We start from the raw sequence: 19,500 nt of genomic DNA, 5'->3' as shown, positions 1-19,500 counted from the left end.
TATCTCTTAAAGCCGTACCCCTATTGTGCCCTTCCCCCCTTCCCTCACCCCTCTGGTAATCACTAGTTTGTTTTCTGTATCTGTGAGTCTGTTTCTGTTTTGCTTTATACATTCATTTGTATTATTTTTTAGATTCCACATATAAATGATATCATACAGTATTTGTCTTTCTCTGACTTATTTCAGTAAGCATAATATTTTGTAGCTCCATCCATGTTGTTGCAAATGGCAGAATTTCATTCTGTTTTCATGGCTGAGTAATAATCCATTGTATATAATATATACACCACGTCTTCTTCATCCATTCATCTGTTGATGGACACTTGAGTTGCTCCACATCTTGGTTATTGTAAATAGTGCTGCTATGAACATTGGGGTGCATGTATCTTTCCAAATTAGTGTTTTCATTTTTTTCTGCATATATTGGAAATGGATATAGTGGGATTGCTGGATCGTATGGTAGTGCTATTTTTAGTTTTTTGAGGAACCTCTGTACTGGTTTCTATAGCGGCTGCACCAGTTTACATTCCCACCAACAGTGCACAAGGGTTCCCTTTTCTCCACACCCTCTCCAGCACAGACCAAAACTTCTTTAGAGAAGCAAATTTAAACACCCTCCATAGGAAGTGCACATATACCTAGAGGCTAGTTTAAGCAGAATACAAAACTCAAATGAAGTCTAGGAAATAAATTTGAAAAAGGTGGGAAAATAAAAATGTTGTTGATAATATTCTCAACAAAGCTGAAGCCAGGTAGAGTACGTCCCTTCTGCCAAAGCTTTATAGCGTCAATATTCATAACCTCCAAAAGCATTCTGCTGTATTTTAAACGTATATTACATACGACAACAATTTCCTGTAAAATATCTTTCTTTTAGCATTCTATTAATGAAATATATTTCCACTCAATGTCATCACTTTTTTATGACTTAGACAATAAGGTAGTAAAAATAATTTTTCAGAAAAACTTTTCCTAACTGACCTTAAAGTCATATTGATTGTATTTAGCCTCCCAGCATCAATTTCATGTGGAATACTTTCTTGTGCAATGAATAATACAAAAGTAGAAATCATTCTGTTTAAAAACAGCTAATAAGTGCCTTTCCTCCTGACTTCTGCTTCTTTTCTTAATTGACAAAGATGTTGCATAATCTTACCATCAGGATTCTAGAGACTGAAGTGATTGATAGAGAAGCTGCCTTAACTACCAAATTCATCAAAAGGAAGAGAATGAAAAGAGTTCAGTCACCGATACTTCACTGCAACGTCAAAGAACCATATGAGGGAAACAGGAGCTGCTCTGAATACATACTCTAATAGGTAATAATACTCATTTCTTAAATTTGCATTTCTTCTTTACCAATAAATATTTGGTATTGTTTGTTTGGTACCAGAAACAACAGGAAGAGGCATGGAAAGAACAAAGAAGATATGGTATTTTTCTAGTTCTTTCTATTCCATACAAAAGTTGGCATTTTAAATTCTTTTATAAGTTAGGTATGATATTTTTATATTAAGCCTTATCAGTCAAGGCTTCCAAATAAATTCATGCAACCAACCTAATAAACATCATATGACCCTTTCTAAGAACAAAGCAGGCCCTCTGTTAGTTTTAGGTTTGGGCTCCTTGACCAGAATATGTTACACGCATCATTAAAAATGGTATGCAACAACCAGACTCAAAAAGGAGGCTCTGCTTTCACTAGCAAAATCTTCTTTTTCATTGGCTTCAGAACATCAAACGCATCACAGGCTTCTTGGAAATTTTATCAGCTCTCCTAGTAAATCAGGAGTCACATCTTGCAAAGGCAAAAGCAGCTTAAAATTTTAATTCCATGACTTGAGATGGCCCCTTCCCAAACCCCTCTGCCTAAGTAGCTCCTGTCTGCTGAAACTCCAGCCAAGAGTGAAGCATTACAGGAATTTAATCAAAGTAAAATTGAGTCATCGGATCTGGAAATTCATTTTTAGTTTCAAAACTTGGAGGTGGAAGAGTCTTCTGTGGTCATCTTGGGAATAGGGACTGGGGCTCCAAGGTGAGGGTCTGTTGTGTGGTGTACCCACAATCACACAGCTGGAGGAGCAGAGTTATAGGTAAAACTCCAGCCTCCCAACTCCTCATCCAACTCTTCCCACTAGAATGTATGACCTCCTGTGGAGGAATGGCCAATTTGATTATTTGTAAGTGGGGAGATTTGGACTCAATCTTAAACATAATTAATTTTCAGGTTTTATTTTTTAACTGAGGGTAACGAATGACCATGAATAAGGATAAATAATCCAGCATTTGGGAAATATATCAGCACCAGACTATTTTGTGAGTAACTTGTCCTAAAAGCAGTGGATCATTCTGGAGAAAATTAGTCCTGTAACAGGCAATGAGGTTGGCTTTAGATGAAGTAAGGGAAAATAAATATTCTTTTTTTTTCCCTCTGTGCTAGAAGTGGTCTGTCCCTTGGTATATATAAAGGAGACGTCTGTAACATTTTTTAGTGCTGAGAAATAAGCTGTTCCTAGCTGGGCAGAGACTGAATGGGGGCAGGAGACACCACAGGACAGAGCCTAAAGCAAGTCAACCACAGAGGGGACCATGCTCCCTTGCCATTTTCTCTGAACCATCAGTAAAGCCTCATTAAAAGTTACAGCTAGGGCTTCCCTGGTGGCGCAGTGGTTGAGAGTCCGCCTGCCGATGCAGGGGACACGGGTTCGTGCCCCGGTCCGGGAAGATCCCACATGCTGCGGAGCGGCTGGGCCCGTGAGCCATGGCCGCTGAGCCTGCGCGTCCGGAGCCTGTGCTCCGCAACAGGAGAGGCCACAACAGTGAGAGGCCCGCGTACCGCAAAAAAAAAAAAAAAAAGTTACAGCTAATACCTATTCCTATGCTCTAAAAATCTCAACAAGATACATGCACAACGATGTTCAATGCAGCATTGTCTATAAAAGCCATCAAGCAAAGTATCTATCAAAAAGGATTATTAAGTCAGGTGTGGTGAAACCATCTGCTTGAACACTATGAAGTCATTTTTTAAAATGAGCTATATCTGCAGGTACTAAGAGGGAACAACAACAAGATATATTACGTGAAAAAGGCCAAGTGTGTTTTTAAGTAAGCAGGTAGGTAGATCATCATTTTATAGGTAATAGATTGATTTTAGTGTCCTAGTACACACATAACTTTTCTCTAGAAAAGAATCTCAAGAAACTGGTAATAGTGGTTACTTCAGAGGATGAGGACCTTTCACGTCCCATGTTATTTAAATTATTCTTTTAAATCTAAGTATATGTGTATATCCCTCTTTTACATCAAAAGAGTTTCTCTGGACAATTATAGCTCTTAGAATTAAAAAAGAAGTTTTTACCTTTTTAGTTTTCATTTAATTTTCTAAGTTACACCTTGGTCTCAGTTGTGCTCTAGGGAAGAGCCTCTGGCCATGCTTAGCTCAAACCAGCTCAGGGAGACTATGGCCAGACTGGGCGTGGGTGGGAGAGGTGACCAGAAGCCCCAGCAAAAGAGCAGTGCTCAAGGATGTTGTCTACACCAAGGCAGCAGGGTTGCAGTCAAGCTGGATGTCCAGACATAAAACACGTGAGACAACACCTTAGGAAACTCTTGGAAATTGCTGAAGGACGCTTTGAAGGGGATTAATTTGTAGCTGCAAATGCAGTGGGCAACACAACAACATACCCAATATGCACCCCAGTATCCTTGACACATTCCAGAACCCCGTGACAGGTGGGAATGAGGAGTGTGGGTGTGAGGAGGATAAAGGGAGGAGAGGGTCAGGGTCCCTGGGGTACACATCACCTTGTAGGAAAACAAAACGCAGGGACAAGAGGGGTGAAATCGCGCATCAGAGCAACCACGTCAGAGTGTCTAGCTTCAATCCTTCCAGAACCCAGCCTACTGAAGAACACAATGGATGGGGTTAGAATCTGCATGTCCAACACTCCTTGCCCAAGTAGGAAAAAGTGTGTCCTTGATCAGGTTTAAGAGCAAAGGCATATGAGGAAATGAACTTTCAAGTCACATCCAACTTGAGTTCAACCAAAAGGACTGAGAAATTCTAGGACAGCAGCTTCTCCTTCTACCCCCCCTTCATATGTTTGTGCATCCCACCAGACTGTGGATTTCATGCACAGCAACCTTTCTTCTCCCAATCTCTCAATAACTGTTCATCGAACGGTACTCAGCTTCAGGCTCTGGGGTGGGCTAGGATCTGGGAGCACACTTACAACACTCGGTCTCCGGCTTCTCAGAATCCACAGTCTAGGAGAGGATAGAGCCACTTAGACAACTCTGCACAGTTTAGTGTCACTGACTAGACACTAAAATGAAAAAGTCTGGGTAGAGGAAGTGTAACCGTTAGAGGAAGAGCAGAGTTCACCACCAAGTTCAAAATGTATTTATTAGCAGAGAAATCAGGGCAAAAGGATGCCTCCAAAGCAAGCCCAGATTTAATCAAAGGGATTCAGAGAATCAGGCAGGCTAATCTCCAAGAACCATTAATAGGAGGCTCACTTAAGTCAAATGTTCTGAGCACCAGCAAGTAAACATCCTTTATCACTTTAGGCAGCTTGGCTCTGGGAGGAGAAAAGGCTGAGATCAATGAGTTCATTAGACTGCCCCTTCTAGCCCACCTTCAAGTGTTCCTTTGTCCCCTTTTTCAGCAGGAATAGAGCATCCCAACCATGTCACCTGGTTTTCTATGGTAAATGTGTGCCAGTGTCACTGGGTAGCCTAATATTAACCTTAAAGTAGACGACCACTTAGTGCCATTCCTACAACTGTCAAGAAAAGGGATAAAGCCTCTGACCACACTATCCTAAGGAATGTGAATGTTCTGCAAGACAGGGAAGAATGGGAGTGATGGTGGCCTTCCAATTGCAGATATCAAACCTAGGTCCAACGAGGCCTCTCCGAGGCAGGGACTATGCTGTACCCCTTGCATTTGGTAGTGAAAACCCTCCCTCTGTGTTTGTGAAATGAGGGGTGAAGGCTGTCCTCAGAATTTGTCTGGCCTGCTTTGTACAGAGAGTGAAACTTCAGTGAGGTTCTCAGGGGAACCCTAACACTAACACTGTCAAAGCATTTGCCATGCTCTCTAAAAGGCCCCGGTAGTGCCCCCCCCCCCCCCCCCCCCCCGCAACCCAGCCCATCTCTGCCTCTTCTCTGGCTACCTGCTGGCTGGACCTTCCTGGTGCAGGTGGCCAGGTCGAGTCAGCTCTGCTGGGGTCTTGTGATGCAAGCCAGAAGGCAGGGTGGGGTATTTTTAACCATACAGAATTCTTTCCATATTTTTACGTAGTTAAGTGTATCTACATTTTCTTTTATGACTTCTGAGCTTTGTAGCCTGCATGAAAGGTCAGGAATCTTCTAACATCCTCAGGTTATAAATTTACCTGTGTTTTCTTCTAGGACCACTATTGTTTCATTTATTTTACACTTAATGACTTACTACACTAGGAATTGTGTGCCGGTGTGTAAGAAATAAGGGATCCAGATTTCTTTGTTCTAAGTAGCCGGCTGTACCTGTACCATTTATTGAATCGCTCTTCTCACACTGACCTTAAAAAGCCACTTTTCGGGCTTCCCTGGTGGCGCAGTGGTTGGGTGTCCGCCTGCCGATGCAGGGGACACGGGTTCGTGCCACGGTCCGGGAAGATCCCACACGCCGCGGAGCAGCTGGGCCCGTGAGCCATGGCCGCTGGGCCTGCGCATCCGGAGCCTGTGCTCCGCAGCGGGAGAGGCCACAACAGTGAGAGGTCCGCATATCACACACACACACACAAAAAGGCCACTTTTCTATAATTAAATTCCATACACACTTGTTTGCTGTACTCTGTAATCTTTTCCCACTACTCTCATTTCTCTCCAATACTTAACTGTTTTAATTATTGCAGTTTCATATTACATTTTAATATCTGATACAGCTAACCCTCACTTAACTACACCTCTTTCTCAGAATTTCATAAATTTCATTTTGCAAAACAAATAATAGTATCATTTTGCCATGCCTCTAAAAAAAGATTCTGTTGGCATTTTAATCGAGATTTCATTTCTTTTGTAGAGAGATTTAGGGGAAATGAACATTTTTACAATATAGTGTCTTGTTATCCAAGAGCCTAGTAGGTCTCTTCAATGACTTAAATTTTTCATGTTTCTCCTCAGGGTAATTTTAAAATTTTCCTGATTTTGCTCCTGTATGTTACATTTCACTTCAAATGTCTTACTGTTTCATATGCTTAATTAGCATTTTTAAAATTCTAAAAGCATGCTGTGTTTGCAACGCTTTTCCACCACTTCTCTCATTTGGCACTCATTTGTTAAGGTCCCATTCTGGTATCACTTGCTTCGTCAAGTCTTCTTTGGCCCCATGTCCAGTCAAGATGGTGCGGGTCCTTCCTCTGTGCTCCTGCAGCACGTTTTACGTCCCACCATCACCACTGGTCACACTGTGCTGCACCTTCTGTACACACGCCTCTCACCTCATTAGTCTGGCAGCTCTGCTAGTAGAGGAGCCAGTTAGCACCCCCCAAGCCTGGTTTATAGCGAGCACTCAACAATCCAATGGAATGCATGAATGAATGCCATACTATGCCTCTTCATATTTCGGTAGCGTTTTTGCAATGCTAACAGTGATAACACTGATAAATAGTAGAATTTGGAATAATGTGACTGACAGGGTTTTATTTTCCCCTTAAACACAAGCCATGTTTTAAAATGCAGAAAATTATCTCATATAATGAGAAATCATAATTAAGAAGTGAAAACTAGATGCATTATTTTGCTGGCATGTATTTCAGCCTCATGTAAAGAGGCAGCATTGTGGTGGATAACATATACTCTGGCACGAACAAGACCTGAATTTAAATCCTGTATCAACCACTTATTATCTAGGTGATATCAGGCAAGTGTCTTCACTTCTCTGTGCCTCATTTTCTCTATCTGTAAAATAGGCATAATAAAGATTCTCATAATAGAATACCTAAGAGACATCTCAAATTTAAATGTCCAAAATGCTTGATTCCCCTACTCCCCAAACCTGCTTGTTCAACATGCTTCCCCATTCTAGGAAACGACATGCTACCCTTCCAGCTGCTGAGAAAACGGAGGTATCCACAGTTCTCCCCCTTCTTTTGCTCCATGTTTCCCACCCATCCACAAGTCCTATAAGCACTTCCTTAGAAATATTTCCAGAATCCATTGACTTTTCACCAGCTGCTTTCCTACCATCTGGTCCAAGCCACCATCTTCTGTTTTGACCATTGCAGTAACCTCCTAAATGGTCTTCATGCATCTACCCTTATTCACTACAATCTATTCTCTATATTGTTGACCAAGTGATCCTTTTAAACTATATCAAATCATGTCACAACTCTGCTCAGAACTATCAAGGGCCTCCTATCTCACTCAGCCTCACTCAGAGGAAAACTTAGGTTCTCACAGTGGCCTGTAAGGACCAATCTGACATAGCCACCCCTTCCCCAACTACCTCTCTGACTTCACCTCCCTCCCTCTCCCCTACACTCTCTGATCCAGCCACACTGGCCTCCTGCTGGTCCCAGGACACACACGCAGGATAGACCTCAACCCCTTTGCACTGCTCATCTCACTGCCTAGAAAACCCTTCTGCCAGAATCTGCATGACCTCTCACTTCCTTCGGGTCTCTGCTCACCCGTCACTTTATCAAAGAGGCCTTCCATTATCATCCCGTAGGTATAAATTAGCACCTGCCCTGCCCTCTCATCTCCCCAACTCTCTCTCCTCTTTGCTCTTCTTTATATTTCTTCCTAGCACTTTATCACCCCTTGTCACATTATATGTTTATTTGGTAAGTGGCCATCTCATTTCAACACCTCGAATAATTTGAGCCCTTAGTAGGTGTTCAACTAATACTTATTGAATGACCGGATAAATGAACACATTGTTTACAACTCCAATTCTACAGTTTATATAAAGTGTCTAACCACTGAACAGATCCTTCTGAAATAAAAAGGAGCTAAGGAACTGGTGAGAAAACTACACTATCGCTGGTGTTCATGTTTATTGCTCACCCGAATGCTTAAATGAATCAAAATAAAGATTCCCTTGTTTTACAAAGAACAGGAGCAACAAAAAATCTCCCTAGAAGCCATTAGAGACTGCCAACCTAAACTTCTTTTCTACAGTTTTTTTTAACATTTAAAAATGATGGCTTCCCCTCCCCTCTCTCCTTCCCCCAGACTCTGGGACTCCTATCCTTCTGTTCATTCTTATTTGGAGTATAAGCCAGAAATAGCTGTTTACTTCGTTGTCCTCATTTCCCTTCATTGTTACCATTCAGTTCTCTGGTGGCTACCCTCTTGTGGATGTGTTTTTTTTTTTTTTTTTTTTTTTGCCTTACGCGGGCCTCTCACTGCTATGGCCTCTCCCATTGCGGAGCACAGGCTCCGGACGCGCAGGCTCAGCGGCCATGGCTCACGGGCCCAGCCGCTCCGCGGCATGTGGGATCCTCCCGGACCGGGGCATGGACCCATGTCCCCTGCATCGGCAGGCGGACTCTCAACCACTGTGCCACCAGGGAAGCCCTGGATGTGTTTTTTAAATGAATTCTCAGTAAGTTGAGAAAGAAAAGCACGGGGAAAGACCTCAGACACAGTTTTAGGCAAAACATATTCTAGGATATTTTCTTTAGGACAAACTATTTATAAATTGACTCTAACATGTTTACATATACACCATCAAATATGATTCACATATGTAATAAAGTTAAAGAGCTGGAGCGAGAACACACAGTACAGAATAAAGAACTTTAATTTATTAAAATGTGAATAACAATGATTACGCATGTAGAGCTCTTTCTCACACAAGCCTAAAACAGAAATTCTCTCACAAAGGACCAAGATCACATGACCTCTAATCAAGCAGCAAGTAATTTGGGGGTGCTTGACCCACAATTTCTGCTTTCATTTTGATCCTAATGTAGGGCTGAATAATACAAAGGATTTTATGGGTACATCTACTCAATAAGAACTTGCCCACCCAGTAATTATAAAACAAAACACGGACAGACAATTTCCTTATACTGGTAAATACATATTAGATAAATTTTCCAATAAAATAATACAATGTACTGGGGAAATAAACCTTAAATACATTGGCAGAGAGACATCAAATAGACAGTGAGTCCAAGAACAGACACAGGTAGACTGAACCGCACATTTTAAAGCTGCTTTGAAATTTCACTAACTAGAAGAAACAGAGCCACTCATTTTAAATGACTATGGAAGACCAAAGGCACATTTCCTTCCCACAACAGTTTTTCTCTAGGTAACGACCCCGACAGAAGAAAATTATTGTGTGAATTACTCCAAAAAAAATGCTAAAAATTCATTTGGGTTTGACTTCATAATCAAATGTTATTGTTGGTCTCTAATGGTAATTACACCTGAGCAGACCAACTTCCCATGAGAGAAAATAGCCCAGAAATGTGCTGGATTGATGGGGAGGAGATGGCCAGTCTAGGATTTAAGTTAAATTTTGATGTAGATAATATACAATGTAGCTAACATTACAGGCAAATATTCAGATATTCACAAAAATTCTATCCTTTGAGACCAAGGAATACACTGACACCAAAACACAGGCTGGCTAGAAACTCTACTAGGTAGGAAGCCCACAATCCCAATTTCCCTGGGATAGCCCCACTCTACACCTATGTTCCAGCATCCCATCAGGTTTAGCATTTGTCCTAGATAGAAGTATCCCATTTGGATGTTAACTTATACAATACATGTAAGTTAGATTAAATGCCAACAATAAATGTTGATCAGCCCTATTTGCTCCAGCCTCATTCAATCACAAATTCTAACACCTTTTAATATTTCTGCACCCAAAAATCATGACAATCCTCACTCCAGAGTGCTCAATAAATATTTGTTAAATGACTTTATTAATTAATATATAGATTTGGAATAAATCTGGCTGCTCTAGAAAAGAGGTTCGATAAATATTAGCTGATTGAATATCAGTGAGGAAGGTCGAAAGAGCAAAAGAGTTAACCCCTGTCCACCACACTGTCTTCTTGCTTGCTGTCAAGAAATTTTCAGATAAATAGTTGGCATTTCTGTTCTTAGGGGAAGGGAGAGAAAAAGTATGCATCTTCTTCGTTCTGGAATCCTGTGTATATCTAACATAAATTTCAACTCCACTAGCTTCTATTCCATTTTCAATAAAGAAAAATGTGATAATTCAATTTATACTAGCAAATATCTAAGTTAGACTCAAATCTGATATCTCTATTTTCAATTTGTAATAGTCTTGTTTAATCTACCTCATTGTTCTCATATTCTCCCTCCCTCTCTCTCCTTCTCCCTCTCCCTCACACTTCACTCTCATAACAATTTCCTCTCCAGTTTGCAAGTGAATTGGTTTTTCTCCTCAGGCTGTTGTCTGTGACAGAATGAAGTTGTTTGTGGTCTAGATCATGAGGTATTTACTAAGGTAGCAAAGAGTATACCCTAACTTGTGGGGGAGAAAACAAGAGCTAAAAATGGAAGTGCCCCAGGAGAACCCAAAGAAACACATGGATTGCTCTATCCATGGAGTGGAGTCGTAGGTTCATTTTTAGCCTTGCTACACTGTCACCAAAATGGGTGGACAAGATGGGCTGCAGGAGAGGACCACAAAGCTTCAAAATACTTCTCGAGAAGTCCTCAGGGCAAATGAACAAAATCGGTTCTTTTTGGCACGCACAGCACATTTAGAGAGAGAACAACCCTACCATAATAGGATAGTGAAAGGCAACATGAGCTGTCAACTCCTAGTGACATTATAAAATGTAATACATATAGACAGACAGCGGGCTCTTTGATGATGTTTATTAGGAACCCTAGGAAGGCTACGTAGATATGTATGGAATGGGTGGATGGATGGATGGTATTCAGAGTCTGCTGCTTTAACCAGGGTGAAATGCTGACCACTTACATTCCTTTTCATTTCACTACCATGTAATTAGAAACCAGTGATTAAGCAGATAATGGCACCACAAGTTCAGGACTTAATACGTAGCACCTTGGGAATGGAGCAACAAAATGTTAAATTGTATCAAGTGATCAGTACTATCTATGTCAATGAACACTAATATGGATTGAGTTAGAGAACCTGAAACCACAGGCTCATAAAAAAAAGAAACATTTCTCCCCTAAAAGATTATGAAGACTAATTTACCATCTCAAAGAGATTGTTCCATAAATTTTACAAAATGTCATCTTTCATTTTAAAGGGCTCTATGAATTAGTGCTGTTTTGTTCCTCTCTAGAACTGAGGGAACTGTTAATGTGCGTGTAAAAGTAGGATTGGTTAAGAACGCACACTTCTAGGGGAATGGCCTTGCTCCTTCCCCTGGCTAGAGTCAAACATGTTGCTTGGCTATTCTGCATTCAGCCCTCCTGTATGCCAGCATTCTTTGTCCTGGAATATTCTGAGGTCAGGTACAAAACTAAAGATAAGACTCCTAATCTGCAATAAAAAAGAAAACACGAGAGCGGGCTTTGGGCAAAGTTTTTACCTAAATGGGAATTGTGGTCAGGATAAAATGTAACTCACTGCAGCATAAATTGGCAATAAAATACCATCAATACCATTGTGGGCAGCTGAACAACCAGGAATGAGTTATCTGAATGTACCAAGGACAGACCTCTCACTTCCCTTCTTTACATCTGCACTTCTCTGTTTAGGAAAAGCCTTTGATGGAAAGCCTTACTAGTTCAATGCATCATTCCCTTGTCTTCCCTATTCTTCCTCTCCTCCCACCACCAATCCTGTAACCCCCTCACATGTCACAGACTCCTTCCTCCCCATATGTCCTGCACTTTCCCTCCTCCGTGTTTTTACCTATGCGGTTCCTGTTCCTTCTGAAAGGAAGCACATCTTTCAGTATTCTGCCTGCCAGATCCCTACTCATCCTTCAAGATTCAACTCAATTTCCATGTCCTCTGTGAAGTGAAGGCTTCATGTTATCTCCAGTCACAAATTAGTTGAACCTCCCATAGCAGTTTGATGATTCTTATTTGATAATCTTAATGATCTATTCTGGTAAGCTGTGTACATGTACATAACTTTACACACACACACACACACACACACACACACACACACACCCTTAGTTTGTATTCCTTTGGGATTGAGAATAACCTTTTTTCATATTGTATATCTAGTCTCTAACAGAATAAGGCTTGCTGTTGCATTAAGTGATGTAAACTTCCAAATAAGATCAGAAATACATATCTGTTCACAAAATCAGGTATCCAAATAAGAATTTGGTTAATCTTTCAAACACAAAGACACACAGACACACACATAAAGTAAAATAACTTGGTACTTACAGCTTTAAATATAAGAACTGTTCTAAGAATTGGTTTTACTGTAAATTCTAGGACACACATATCAAATGTACTAGAATCGTTGCCATTGGGAAAAGGAATGGGATTGAGGGATAGGGATAAAAATGTATCAATAAATAAACTGGACAAGGGAGGGGTCTGATGAACTGTTGATGACAGTAAGCCATAACCTGAGAAGTATGATTAACTCAACCTTCTCTACATGAGGTCTCAAATTTAAAAAAAAAAAATATATATATATATGTATATATATATACACATATATATATAATGCTGTTCAGAGATACAATGCATGAACAATTCAACCTTCTGAAACTCTTTTCTGAAACACGATTCTCCCACCTGTGAGAAACTGATGTCAAAAGCTACTTCTCTCATGTAAAAAAAAAAAAAAATCTATTTAATTGGAACCCATATATTTTAAGTGCAAAAAAGGGCTTCTAGGAAGTGTAGTGTTTTGCTGCTTTATTTTTCTCTTAATACTAAAACTTATAATGGCTAGACTTGGCTTTCAAATACATTGTCCTTTTTGTTCAGTTCGGTAAATTGCTTGAGAGTTCTGTAACTCAAAGAGAAGAAAAACTCTAGCCAGAGGCCAGAAAATACAGGCCAGAAAAACTGCCCCCCTATAACACCAAATAAGAAGTCTTAGAACGGGCTTCCCTGGTGGTGCAGTGGTTGAGAGTCCACCTGCCAATGCAGGTGACGTGGGTTCGTGCCCCGGTCTGGGAAAATCCCACATGCCGCGGAGCAGCTGGGCCCGTGAGCCATGGCCGCTGAGCCTGCGCGTCTGGAGCCTGTGCTTTGCAACGGGAGAGGCCCACGTAAAGTCTTAGCGCATTAATCTTTGCAACATCACCATGAAAGAAGTTGATAAAGGTAGAGTGATGCAACTAGAGGTATAACAGACATGGAGTTACAGGAGGAAGTAAGAGAGAGAAGAAACAGTGGAAGCCTCCACTTATCATTTAGCAGGTGCGTATTTGTTGAGCCCTACTGTAAGCATGGAAGCAGAAGACGTCAGCACAACTGAGTGTGGCTCTGATTCCTAGAGTCCCTCTGCACCTCAGCCCTACGGAAGAACCACTGTCCAGCACAGGTCTTAGCTGCTGCTCTACAAATCTGATGGCAGCCCTCACCTCCTCGCTGCCTTTAGCCAGTACTGCCTGGGACTCAGCTCGGCCTGCCACCAGAACTCCTCATGCCAAAGTTAAGATATTTGAGGCCGACCATGCCCAACCGTCTCCCTCATTCCTGCAGTCTCAGTCATGGAAAGGACTGAGAGGGCCCAGCCTCGCTCATTTCCTCTCCCCCTCATCCTCCCTGCCCTGTGCTGCTTCCCTCCTGCTGCACAACTCCCACCCACCACTGATGACCTTCCACTGTGCTCCCTGGAACCACCCTTCCTTGTAAATGAAAATCCCTACATCCCCAGCCGTTCCACAAAGTGCCCGCCGCACCTTCTCACTCAGCGGAGATCTGGCTCCCCTCTCCCTGGCAAACACACCCTCCTGAACCTACATGCTTTCCAGGTTGACATACACACAACTGTTTCTTTCATGCCCGAGTCTCCCTGGAAAGCCTTTCCCTCTACCCCATCCTTTTTCACTTGGCTAAATCCAACTCATTCTCCAAGAAAACATCCCTGCTTTCTTCAGGAAACCTCACCTGATCTCCTGGTCCTCAACCCCGACGGCTATATTCGGTGCCACTCCTTTGTATCATCATAACTCTTTCTCTAGCCCACATTATCTCTCTCCTTCTCTCTGCACTCAGCATATCCTTTTATAAATAGTTTTATGTATTTGTCTCCCGCACAGAACTATGAGTTCCTTGAGGGTATATGCTGTGTCCTAGTCACTGACTGCTGGCACGTAACAGGTGTTCAGTAAATGTTTGTTGAATAAATGAATGAAAATCTACAGTCCTGACTTGAATAAATGAAATGAATACTGGGGATGAAGTGGACATTTTTCTTATTTATTCAATTTTTCTCTCAATCTTTTAAAGCTATATCTACTTGCTATCAGACAACACAAAGATGTGTTCAAAGAAAAGCCAACTCTCTCCCCTCCCTACCCTTGACTTTAACTTTTTTTATCCTCGACCTTTTTTTACCCTTGACTTTTTTTAACCACTGTTGAATGCTTGGTGTGTACTGTTCTATGACTTTCTCTATGCTCATGGCACACCCATATGCACACTTAGAGGTTTTTCTCAATTTGTAGAACTAGGATCGCACATATATATTTTATCATAACACTTGCTCTTTTCCCTTAATAATGTATCATGGCCATCACTCCAGACCAACACATAGGGACCTAAGTCATTCTTTCTAATAGTTGCATAACAGTCTATAGTATGGATGAACCATGATTTAGTCACTCATTCTCCAATGGATAAGCATTCAGGTTGCTCCTAGTTTTATGGAAGTTCTGAAAACAAAGATAGCAAGACTGATCTAACATTTCTAGAGCATACGTACTGAGTTATTTCTCTGCCAGTGCTGTGGACTCTATCCTCACATATCTGGACCTATTTTCTCAAGACTCGAGCTCTGAAAACCTAATAAGCTCATAAGCGATCTCTTCTGCATACAGCGCCAGTTGCTGCCACGCATCTTGTACTGAATAGGTATTTAATATTTATTGAACTGAACCAAAAGCTAACCAGATAGAAACTGCCAGGAAGGATACACAGGACGCACTGCTTGCCATGCTTAATTTCGAGGATTTGGTAGGAAGGGTGTAAAAATAGAACATTTTCATTTTTAACTTAATACACTTCTGTTTGAATTTTTAATATAATACTCTATAACTTCAATATTTAATATATCCATTTATACATTAATATGTTTTGATTATATGAATATATTGATAATAAAATTTAGCACATTATTTTTATAACTCAAAAACAGCTTTTTCCCAAAACTTTCTGGACGATACAGAACCCCTGAGTTAAAAGAAACAAGCTCTAATTCAATAACTCCAAAGTCTGGCTGTACATAAGAATCAACTGAAATTTGCTACAAATTCAGATTCCCAGGGCTTTCCATGAATATTCCGATTCAGTAGATCTGAAGCAGAGTGGTATCAGCATATTTAATAAATGCTCCAGATGATTCTTTGATCCTGCTCTAATCTAATGACTTTTAGAATTACCTGGGGAGCTTTTCACATAGTATGTGGATGTTTGGGCACTACCTTTAGAGGTTATGAGCCATTAGACCTGGAATGAGACCTGAGAATCTACATTTTAAAAAGGCTACCTAGATGATTCTTCCCAGGTTTGGAAACTCTATTCTAAGTGTTATAATTTCCCTCACTTTGTCAATTCAAAATCAAGACATGATAGCTCCATTTTGGTCTCTAGCAGTAAAAATACAACACCAAGTTAAAAGTCTTTGATGATAGTATTCTAAAAGACCACAAGATGAGGAATGTCTTAGCTGGACTATCATGAAATTTAAGAATATCTTTTATTGTTAGTTTGAATAATGAATTAAATTTTAGTACTCTCTTTATATCTTAAAGAGAAGATGAATTCAAAAATATTTTTCTCGGGCTTCCCTGGTGGCGCAGTGGTTGGGAGTCCACGTGCTGATGCAGGGGACGCGGGTTCGTGCCCCGGTCCAGGAGGATCCCACATGCCGCGGAGGGCTAGGCCCGTGAGCCATGGCCGCTGAGCCTGCGCGTCCGGAGCCTGTGCTCCGCAACGGGAGAGGCCACAACAGTGAGAGGCCCGCATACGGCAAAAAAAATATATATATATTTTTTTTTTCTCTAAAATATTTTAATAAAATTACTTTTCTATGGGGTTCAATGTTTCAGCATTTTCAATTTTTAAAAAATACGTCTACCCCTACCATAACTTACAAGTCTAGATATTAGAAATAAGAAGAGTTCATTTTTTAAATTAATGAGATTTATCTTTCCAAGTATCTAAAGACCTTCCTAATGATAAGTCAGGTATTTAAGTAGACACATTAACCTTCTGACCATAAAAGTTTATCTCTACTTTCAGGAATAGAGATGAGAGCAGATACTAAATTAGAAAACCATTGTGAAGCTCAGTTCTGAAAACATCTTTTATAAAAAATAAATGGCAAACAGACATCTTTCCACACGAGCTTAATTCAGTAGCTACTGTACTAGGCATTCTACTAATCATTTAGAATTGTTGTTTACAAATTCATAAAGATAAAAGTACTTCATAGAAACATAAGAAAAATCTTCAGTCATTGGTAATATCTAGGAAGTTCTGGTCCTCAAAAGTGAAAGAGGAAGAAACAGAGTAGGGATATCAAATTAATAACATCAAGGATCAAGGGCCTTGTTTCCCTCACTTGGTCTTTTACCAAATGTCCATGAAGAAGTTCCTAAATGTACTGGGAATTCCAAATTACTTACCAAGGCCATTTCCTTTCAATCTCAAGTATAGGGCATTTTTCTCTCTCAGCAAATCAATGATTGTGATGTTTACTATAATACTCAAAGCACAAGTAATAGAGAAGCACTAAAACAAAGTGGATGTGATCAGAAGTCAGACAGTCCTGGGTAGAAATCAGGATTTGCCACCTACCAAATGTTTGAGCTCACGTTAAGTTACACAATCTCTCAAAACCTCAGTTCCTTCATCTGTGAAATGGAGAGGTAATAACAGCATCTACTTGAGTCAGTTATTGTGAGGACCAACTGATGCAATACATGTAAAGCGCCTGACATGTAGTAAGTATGCAGTAACTGATATTTATCATGTTTTTACTCCCCTTGCAATATTAGTCAGACTTCAAACTGTTAAATGCAAGATTATCAACATGGAGTTTGAAGGGGAAACAAGAACGCTAAGTGAAAGATCTGTGTCCGACTCGAAATCATCCTGCTTGAAACCAGGTTCGAGAAGAAATACTCAAGAACCAGGTCCCAAGCCAGGGCTCTAGCCTCTGAATCACTGGGGCATCTTCATTTCATATCCTCGGATAAACCACAGAGACCTTGTAGTAGAACGGGCCAGAGACAAGGTGAAACTGGGGGGTTACCTAATGAACTTGATGCTTTCTAGGACCTACCAAGGCTCCCAGTAGTTAGTTGGCTCCTACGGTGGGCAATGTTTTGTGTACTAAGGGGTTTGGGTGGCATAAAGCTGCATCAGAGGTGGACTCTGACCACAGAGAGCTTTACAACCTATGAGAACTAGTCGCCCCATGTTCCTTTTAATACTTAGGACAGGAGTCGGGACCAAAAGCCTCCGTCTTAGAACACAGTTCAGAGATTATACAGCTGGAGTCGCTCAGAAGATTCCGTACACACACCCAGCCCCCTGTAGTCACACCCTCTTTTTTCTTTCTCTAATACACACAAATTTTTAGGCATCATTGGGCAGGTAGTATCTCAGGGTCGCATATCACCTCTGTAGCCCGATATCTACAAACGTAAATTCTGTCATTCCACCCTGCCTGTACCACCCCATTTCCAGGTACGGAACCAACCAACCATATTGCCAAAACAACAAAGACCAGTTTCCTTGAAAGGGAGTTTAAACATTCTGGATAGAATTTACATGCCCCAGAATGAACCTTGAAAAGCATCACTAAATTATCCAACACATTGTTAAATGCCTAAACTCCCCTTAAAAAGCAGGGTTAACCCTTCAGAGTTAAAAAAAAAAAAAATTACGCTGCAACTCCTCTTAAAGCTTCGGGGTATCAAAAGGGGTGGTACTTACTGCTTGGCAAATATACTTTCTAAAAATAATCACTATTTTCCTTAAAAGCTTATGGTAAAGCCACCAAGTTACTTCGTTTTCATTGCTGGCAAGCTGCACAGTGACTTGATCGCTTTAATATTTCACTCATAGTAGCAGCCACTGAGCTATGACTAACCCACTCTCCCAGCATCACCACTGGCTCCAGATGGCAAGAAATACATTCCCTTCACTCTTGGCTGAAAAGCAATTCCGATTTTTTTTTTTCTTTCTTTCGTCCAGTTTCACCTGCAGTTTAATCGTTTCACTCCAGGAAGAAAACCGCTGGGGGTGAGGGGCGATTAATGCAAAAAGGAGTACAGGTAGGGAATTTACTTTTTTAAATGAGATGTAAGCACTGCAGCTTTAAATGTTACTGCATCAAGCCCTGGATTCCTTCCGTAACCAAGCTGCAAAATGGTAACAAGAATGGAGGAAAAAAAAACCTCTTCCTCCCTCCCGGCCAGCCCTTCAGGCCACTGCCCAGCAGGACTGGCAGCGGCGAGCCCATCCCCCACGCCCTCCCAGCCCAGACGTGCGGCTGGCACAGGTGAGCCGGACACCGACCTTGGCCCTCTGGCTTCGCCCACATCCGGGGGATCAAGGTCAAGGGCGAGGGCTTCCTTACACACACACACACACACACACACACACACACACACATACACACCCCGCACACTCCCCCCGCTCCCCTCTCGGTCGCCCAGAGCCCAAGGATCCGATGCCAAAGTTTCAGGCCGGGTTGGGGCCGGCAAGGTTCTCGCGGCCCCCGGCCCCCGGCCTCCGGCACCTGCCCGGCCCGCCCTGGTCCGCGCCTTTCCCGCCGGGCCCGGCGCGTGGTCCGGGGACGGCGCCCACTTGGTCCCCACTCACCCCTCGCGGACATGGTTCAGGCAGCAGGAGTCGAAGCAGTGAGGGCGGCGGAGTCACCCGGCAGGGCGTGGGGAGGAAAATCTCGCCGAAACGCACAAGGCGCACCCGAGCCTGCCCGCGTGGGGAGGCGGCTGGCCGCGCGGGGACGCCTCCCTCAAGACACCTGAGCGCCGCTGGGCGCAGCACGGCCGGCGGGCGGGGACCGGCCGGGCGCAGCAGCGCTGACAGCCCGCGGCCCGAGCTGGGCGGGGCCCGCCTCCCCGCCTCCCCGCCTCCCCCGCCCGCCCGGCCGCCCGGCCGCCCGGCCCACAGGGTCCAGCAGCGGCGGGGACGCGCCGTCAGCTCGGCTGCGGCGCCAGCCCGAGCTTTTGTCCCCGAGCGAGCGTGGTGCGGCGTGCGGTGCGGGCTGCGTCTCCCCTCCCCCGACCCGAGTCCTTACTGAAAATAATAGTAGTAATAAGAAAAGTGCTGCCGCTATGAGTGGCCTTCCAGCCTCCCGCT

At 42.3% G+C, this 19,500-nt stretch overlaps 1 protein-coding gene across 1 annotated transcript in view; it reads right to left on the bottom strand.

Annotated features, from left to right (window-relative positions):
• ABLIM1 (actin binding LIM protein 1) overlaps nucleotides 1–19,192 on the bottom strand; it is a 317,822-nt gene extending 298,630 nt beyond the window's left edge. The window contains exon 1 of the mRNA XM_033841728.2: nucleotides 19,000–19,192. Coding sequence (XP_033697619.2) covers nucleotides 19,000–19,012 — 13 coding nt within the window. The 5' untranslated portion in view covers nucleotides 19,013–19,192. The remainder of the gene's footprint in view (nucleotides 1–18,999) is intronic.
• Nucleotides 19,193–19,500: the final 308 nt, after the last annotated feature.

This window comes from Tursiops truncatus, chromosome 16 (assembly GCF_011762595.2).
Source record: "Tursiops truncatus isolate mTurTru1 chromosome 16, mTurTru1.mat.Y, whole genome shotgun sequence".
Taxonomy (NCBI): domain Eukaryota; kingdom Metazoa; phylum Chordata; class Mammalia; order Artiodactyla; family Delphinidae; genus Tursiops; species Tursiops truncatus.
The sequence above is the reverse complement of the archived record's forward strand: the minus strand, read 5'-3'. Positions and strand labels throughout refer to the sequence as shown.